Source organism: Conger conger, chromosome 6 (assembly GCF_963514075.1).
Source record: "Conger conger chromosome 6, fConCon1.1, whole genome shotgun sequence".
NCBI classification, from domain to species: domain Eukaryota; kingdom Metazoa; phylum Chordata; class Actinopteri; order Anguilliformes; family Congridae; genus Conger; species Conger conger.
This window is the reverse complement of record NC_083765.1, coordinates 4,439,310-4,446,809: the sequence shown is the minus strand read 5'-3', so window position 1 is coordinate 4,446,809 and position 7,500 is coordinate 4,439,310. Positions and strand designations below refer to the sequence as shown.

General features: G+C 49.7%; 1 protein-coding gene across 1 annotated transcript in view; it reads left to right on the top strand.

Annotated features, from left to right (window-relative positions):
- The window catches only part of LOC133130215 (polyamine-modulated factor 1-binding protein 1-like), a 20,808-nt gene that overhangs the window by 5,321 nt on the left and 7,987 nt on the right, over positions 1 to 7,500 (top strand). Inside the window, exons 4-8 of the mRNA XM_061244613.1 lie at positions 1 to 59; positions 1,187 to 1,333; positions 2,389 to 2,556; positions 7,052 to 7,219; positions 7,375 to 7,437. The exon at positions 1 to 59 is cut by the window's left edge and continues 109 nt beyond it. Coding sequence (XP_061100597.1) covers positions 1,325 to 1,333; positions 2,389 to 2,556; positions 7,052 to 7,219; positions 7,375 to 7,437 — 408 coding nt within the window. The 5' untranslated portion in view covers positions 1 to 59; positions 1,187 to 1,324. The remainder of the gene's footprint in view (positions 60 to 1,186; positions 1,334 to 2,388; positions 2,557 to 7,051; positions 7,220 to 7,374; positions 7,438 to 7,500) is intronic.

Sequence of the window (7,500 nt, the reverse complement as noted above, 5' to 3'; positions counted from 1 at the left end):
TCAAGTGCAGGAGGGAGCTGGAGGTCAGCGCGGGCCACGCCCAACGCCGCGGCCAAGAGGTCAGAGGTCACCGCGGGGGGTGGGAGTCATCCTCACTGTCTTTCCGGTCTTCTTGGGGAGCAGCTCCGAGACGTTTATTGGACTCTTCGTCGTCCCGTACTGCCGGCTGCAGGGGTCTGGGAATGATGCGGGTTTTCTCGTTATCTCGGGCAGCGTTGCCAGCCAAACTCCGGGATCTCAGCGGTCAGATATTCCGGCACAGCGACCAGATGAACCGGAGCACCCGCACCAACACGCTCGCCATAGTCTCCTTTACGCAGCACTTGGTGAACGTGACCCAACTCCCAAGAGCGGGTTTTAGCCTTTGCCCTCACTTCTCCACCAGTCTTACCCCTGCCACTCGTCTTCAATGCCAAGCCAGAAAACTGTGTGTGTGGGGGGGGGTATTTTTCTACTACATAACGTAACATAATGACGAACAGGCCATTCGGCCCAATAATGATAGGCATTTTCCAACCACTAACATGGTTAGTTTACCTAAAAACTAGATATCTTCTAGCACTGTATCAAGCCTGGTCCCAGTTTCTCTCTCCACTGCATTAACTGGTGAGCTAATACTGATGTCATTTGTAATGCTCAATTGCTGCAGTGTAAAGTATTTTATGGTATAAGAACTACATAGACCAGAATGCCAGGTTTCTGGATGCAAGAGAAGCACCTAGTAGTACATATTTTACTGACTGAAAAGACAAACGGCAGCGTTGTAACAAGAGTTTTTGTGATAAAAGGCAAGGAAATTTGTATTATGTAAGTTTTAAATGTAAGGCGGGAACCGAGTTCAGTAAAATAACTTTTGTTCCATACAGTGACGTAGCGACCTAGGTAGCTAACATTAGCTGCCTACTCTAAGAACTGTTTGCTAATTCACAAGCCTTCTTGTGTAACGTGTTTGTGTGTGTCTCTCTCCCTCCCTCCCTCTCCCTCCCTCCTCCTCTCTCTCCTCCCTCTCTCTCCTCCCTCCCTCTCTCTCTCTCCTCCCTCCCTCTCTCTCCCTCCCTCCTCCTCTCTCTCTCCCTCCCTCTCTCCTCCTCCCTCCCCCTCCTCCCTCCCTCCTCTCCTCCTCCCTCTCTCTCCCTCCCTCCCCCTCTCTCCCTCTCTCCCTCTCTCTCTCCCTCCCTCCCTCCAGGCCAGCGCTCTGGAGGACTGTGTCTCCCAGCTGAAGGGGGAGCTGGGGCAGGAGGCCTCAGACCGGGCCGGCGCGGAGCAGCTCCTGAGGGAGCTGAGGCTGGAGCTGGCCTCCGCCCAGGGCTCCCACCGGGAGAGCATGGAGCTGGTGAGCCCCGCACAGCCAGGCTACACGCTAACAGCTAACGTACACATTTACATGCAGTATACAGGCTACACGCTAACACACATTTACATACAGTATACAGGCTACACGCTAACATACACATTTACATGCAGTATACAGGCTACATGCTCACATATACATTTACATACAGTATACAGGCTACACGCTAACATACACATTTACATACAGTATACAGGCTACACGCTAACATACATTTACATACTGTATACAACACCAGGATACATGCTAACATACACATTTACATACAGTATACAGGCTACACGCTAACATAAATTTACATACTGTATACAACACCAGGATACATGCTAACATACACATTTACATACAGTATACAGGCTACACGCTAACATACATTTACATACTGTATACGACACCCCTCCAGGATACATGCTAACATGTATATGAATATATACAGTACGACTCATTTACTTACCATCACCATGCCGATCACTGCCGTCCTGTTTCATTCCAGTTCATCGCTTTTTGATTTTGTTTCTGTGTGTCTATCTGTATGTGTATATCTGCGTGTGTGTGTGTGTACGTGTGTGTGTATGTGTGTGTATATGTGTATATGTACATGCGTGTGTGTGTATATGTACATGCGTGTGTATGTGTGTGTGTGTATATGTACATGTGTGTGTGTATGTGTGTGTGTGTGTGTGTGTATGTATGTGTGTGTGTATGCGTGTGTATGTGTGTGTGTGTATATGTACATGTGTGTGTGTATGTGTGTGTGTGTGTGTGTGTATGTATGTGTGTGTGTATGTGTGTGTGTATGTATGTGTATATGTACGTGTGGTGTGTGTGTGTGTGTGTATGTACGTGTGTGTGTGTGTATGTGTGTATGTGTATGTGTGTGTGTGTGTGTGTGTGTATGTACGTGTGTGTATGTGTGTGTGTGTGTGTGTGTGTGTATATGTACGTGTGTGTGTGTGTGTGTGTGTGTGTGTGTGTGTGTGTATATGTACGTGTGTATGTGTGTGTGTGTGTGTGTGTGTGTGTGTGTGTGTGTACAGCTGGCAGAGCGCAGTCGGGAGCTGGCAGGGCTGCGCAGTGAGCTGTCCCGTGTGCAGCAGCGTGGTGCTCAGCAGCTGCAGGAGAGGACGGCCCTGGAGGACCGGGCCAGCCAGCTGAGCGCAGAGCTGCACACGCTGCGCAGCGTCAGCAGACACTCGCAGGACGAGGTGGGTCTGCAGCCGCACGCAGGCCGTCTGCGCATACCCCGTCTGCGCTAACCCTGTCTGCATCAGCCCCGTCTGCGCTAACCCTGTCTGCATCAGCCCTGTCTGCGCTAACCCTGTCTGCATCAGCCCTGTCTGCGCATACCCCGTCTGCGCTAACCCTGTCTGCATCAGCCCTGTCTGCGCATACCCCGTCTGCGCTAACCCTGTCTGCATCAGCCCTGTCTGCGCATACCCCGTCTGCGCTAACCCTGTCTGCATCAGCCCTGTCTGCGCATACCCTGTCTGCACACACAGACCGTCTGCGCATACCCCGTCTGCGCTAACCCTGTCTGCATCAGCCCCGTCTGCGCTAACCCTGTCTGCATCAGCCCTGTCTGCGCTAACCCTGTCTGCATCAGCCCTGTCTGCGCATACCCCGTCTGCGCTAACCCTGTCTGCATCAGCCCTGTCTGCGCATACCCCGTCTGCGCTAACCCTGTCTGCATCAGCCCTGTCTGCGCATACCCCGTCTGCGCTAACCCTGTCTGCATCAGCCCTGTCTGCGCATACCCTGTCTGCACACACAGACCGTCTGCGCATACCCTGTCTGCATAAGGGTGCAGTAGGGCAGTGCTAACCCACCCTATTCCAGCCCAATACAAGGCGTCACATTCGAAACGGCACGACATAGCTGCAAGACTATTTGTGGAATGTTATTGTTCAGCAGTGTGGATGCTCACTTATCGTTACAGTTATAGCTCTTGGTGTGGATCTCCAGTGTCTAAATGCGGCCCTGATTGCCCACCGGTATGAACAGTACTAGAAGTTGAAACGGGTCGCGACCTGTGACTGATTGGGTCAGGTGTGGGATGGGAGGTGGACCCGCGAGGTCACGTTCCGCTCGCCCCAAAGAGGGACGCAGCAGCGCCCCCTGCTGGCCTCAGATTGGATCAGCGGGGTGTTAGCGCATGCTAACACTCCATTTGAGTTTCCCCCCCATTCCAGTGCAGTGTGCTATAGCTGTGTCTGAGGTGTGCGTGTGTGTTTGTGTGCGTTTGTGTCTCAGGTGGTGAGTGTGTGTGCCTGAGGTGATAAGTGTGTGTGTGTGTGTTGGTAAATGTGTGTCTCACACACACACGCACTCACACATCACTATGCTCGCAAACTGCCATACTGCGCATTCATACACAAACAATACACAGTTAAACACAAAGAGAAACACTGAAAGCTTGCTAATGCGTCAAGAAACAAAATCCTGTTGCATATTAATGCTAACTCTTAGCCACACCTGTGCAGGGGGCATTGAGGAAATGTGCTGGAGTGTGCCTCCGAGGTCAGAGGTCACTGAGCTCCGCCCCCTACAGCAGTAATTGGAAGCGCAGCCCTGTAACTTCTCAGTCAGCAAAGCCAGTTCCCCCCCCCCCCCAGAAAATAGAATTGATGAATAAATAAAGGATTATGCAGCGTGTGTGCGATTGTGCTCTGATGGTCTGTGTTCAGTTTGGCCCATCAGGGATAATTGCCGCGTCGATGCTGCCTACATCAGGCCTGGAGATAATGAACTTAAGGAGCAGACGTGTGCAGTGTGTGCGCGTGCAATTGTGTGTGTGCATGCTGGCGTCTGTGTGTGTGTGTGTGTGTGGTGTGTGGTGCATGCATGCTTTGTGTGCGTGCATGTGTGTGTGTACATGTGTTTGTGTCTGCATGTGCTTGTGTGTGTGTGTTTGTGCGGTTTCAGTGCGTGTGTGTGCGGTGTGCGTTTGTATGTGTGCGCATTCGGTGTGTGTGCGGTGTGCATGCGTGGCTGTGCACGGTGTGTGTGTGTGTGGTGTGTGTTTATGTGTGCGCATTCGGTGTGTGTGCGCGGCGTGTGTGTGTGTTGCAGGAGGCCTCTGCACTCACAGAGGGATTAAGAGGGATGTGGAGTTGATGCTCTCTCTTTAATTGCCTCTTCTTCTTTCATTACCTTTATTGCTTCAGCTCTCCTGCGCTCTGCTTGTGTAAAGGTCACCGTGGCGATGAGATGCACTCTGGGTACGGGCCGACTCCCCAGCCCTGCCTGCCTGACAGCAGCAGACACACTGAGTGTGTGCGTGTGTGTGTGTGTGTGTGTGTGTGTGTGTCTGTGGTGTGTGTGTGTGTGTGTGTGTGGTGTGTGTCTGTGTGTGTGTGTGTGTGTGTGTGGTGTGTGTGTGTGTGTGTGTGCGTGTGTGTGTGTGTGTGTGTCTGTGGTGTGTGTGTGTGTGTGTGTGTGTGGTGTGTGTGTGTGTGTGTGTGGTGTGTGTGTGTGAGTGTGTGCGTGTGTGTGTGTGTGTGTGTGTGTGTCTGTGGTGTGTGTGTGTGTGTGTGTGTGGTGTGTGTCTGTGTGTGTGTGTGTGTGTGGTGTGTGTGTGTGTGTGTGTGCGTGTGTGTGTGTGTGTGTGTCTGTGGTGTGTGTGTGTGTGTGTGTGTGTGGTGTGTGTGTGTGTGTGTGTGTGTGTTTGTCTGTGTGTGTGTGTGTGCTGTGTGTGTGTGCGTGTGTGTCTGTGGTGTGTGTGTGTGTGCGGTGTGTGTGTGTGTGTCTGTCTGTGTGTGTGTCTGTGTGGTGTGTGTGTGTGTGTCTGTGTGTGTGTGTGTGCTGTGTGTGTGTGTGTCTGTGTGGTGTGTGTGTGTGCGGTGTGTGTGTGTGTGTCTGTGGTGTGTGTGTGTGTGTCTGTGCGGTGTGTGTGTGTGTGTGTTTGTGTCTGTGTGTGTGTGGTGTGTGTGTGTGTGTGTGTGTGTGTGGTGTGTGTGTGTGTGTCTGTGTGGTGTGTGTCTGTGGTGTGTGTGCGGTGTGTGTGTGTGTCTGTGTGTGTGTGTGTCTGTGTGGTGTGTGTGTGTGTGTGTGTGTGTCTGTGTGGTGTGTGTGTGTGTGTCTGTGTGTGTGTGTGTCTGTGTGGTGTGTGTGTGTGTGTGTGTGTGTGTGTGTGTGTGTGTGTCTGTGTGGTGTGTGTGTGTGTCTGTGTGTGTCTGTGCGGTGTGTGTGTGTGTCTGTGTGGTGTGTGTGTGTGTGTGTCTGTGTGTGTGTGTGTTTTAGACAGTCTGAACTCCTCTTCACCAGTTTGGATCACACACTCACAGTGTGTGGCCTGTCCCATGACTGCAGTGCCAAAATGTGAATAATGAGCAAACAGAGATCGGACCTTTTACTGAGTCACCAACTATACTGAACGATGACCAGAATCTGCACTGCTGCTGGTACTGCTGTTTCTGACCAGAAAAGTGAAAATAATATTTAGTGATTTGATATCGGAAGGCACACTAAAGCATATTGTGCTTCTTTAAGCAGTTAAAATGTCCAATAATTGTGAGGTACTGTATACCTTTCCATTATTTTGTACCTTTGTTAGATGTAGCTAAACCAAGAACTCAATCCTTACCTGCACTTGCATCTGTGAATGGCTGATTAAAATCCCTGCGGAAGTGTGCATGTTCAATCTACACGAAGCACGCATAACATATTTGCTAACACGCTGTAATGTCTTAATAAATCATTCATAAGCAAATGCAGTTAATGAACAACGATGTAACGCGTCATGCAAGAGGCTATTCCCAAACGTGGGTGACGTGCAAGCTGTCAGTTCTGCAAAGGTCAAAGCCTTTCACCAAAATCCCTGTTAGTTTATTAATGATATTTATAACATTATTACATGCTAATGAAGGTGTTATGCATCTCTCATGCTGGCGTCAGGATAATGTAGTTCTGCCAAAGTGGATCCACCAAATTCAGTATGAAGACTGCATACTACATTTCGGAAAATACTAAAGTGTCAGAAAATTACACTAAATAAACATTCATATTTTACAAAAATATTCAGTAGGCCCAGGGCAAGGGGAATTCTTTGTCGAAAATCCATGATTCACTTCTGGATTTAAACACAAGTTTAGTTAGGGTCATGTGACGTGCAAGTACACCAGTGCAATTCAGAGAAAATTCTGTTTGCTGATAAATTGATTCGTCACTTTTAAACAGTTTTAGCATTTCATTTCATATTTCCTCATTGTGTCAACATACTTTCTGTTCTTCAGGTGACCCTTTTTATTTTTTCTGTTTTTTTTTTTGTTTTGTTATTGCAGAAACACTTTGGCCTGATAGGGGCTCGACAAATTAAGTTTATTTTTATTATTAATTATTATTATTGTTATTATTATTACTGAGGATAACTGCAGTAAAGTTCATTATTGTAACGGGATTGACATTCCCCCTGAAGTTCGCAAACTCCACTGGTTAAAATTGTACCCCTTGCCATTGGCTTCATAATCCATTTGTACCTTTTTTTTTGTTTGTAAAGGGTACTTATTTCTACCCACAGGAACATTATTGCGCCTTTCAAGGGTACATTTTGGAAATGTGTGAGAGCACGGGCAGTAATCCAAGATGGCTGCCTCTGTGATTTGGCTTTCGTGCTCCACGTGAGGAGCTCCTATAGGAGGCCACAGAGCTGGCACGCGGAAGCTGTCTCCAGTTTAGCAGTGGACTGGCACTCTCCCCCTCCAGGTGCGGGCGTACGAGGGCCGGCTGGCGGAGCTCAGCGCCCAGCTGACGCGTGCCCAGCGCTGGGGCCAGGAGCAGCTGGCGGCCCTGGAGAGCCGCGAGGAGGAGGCGGTGGGGATGAAGGTGGAGCTGGCCTCCCTCAGAGAGGGCTACCACAGCAAGGCCAACCAGGTCAGAGCCAGGGGCACAGGGCTACTGCGGGGCTGTCCTGTGTGTGTGTGTGTTTTTCATGTACCTTCTCTGGTTAAGTGTGTGGTGTTGTATTTATAAATATTCCTTAGGTTTATTACCCTTGTAAACTGTGTGTGTGATTATGTGTGTTACAGGTAGAAGCCCTAAACTCACAGCTGGATATGCTGAAGCAGAGATACAGAACAGCAGCCAGTGAGGTAACAAACTAACCCTAACACACTGCTAAACCTAACACACTGCTAACCCACGCCTAACCCTAA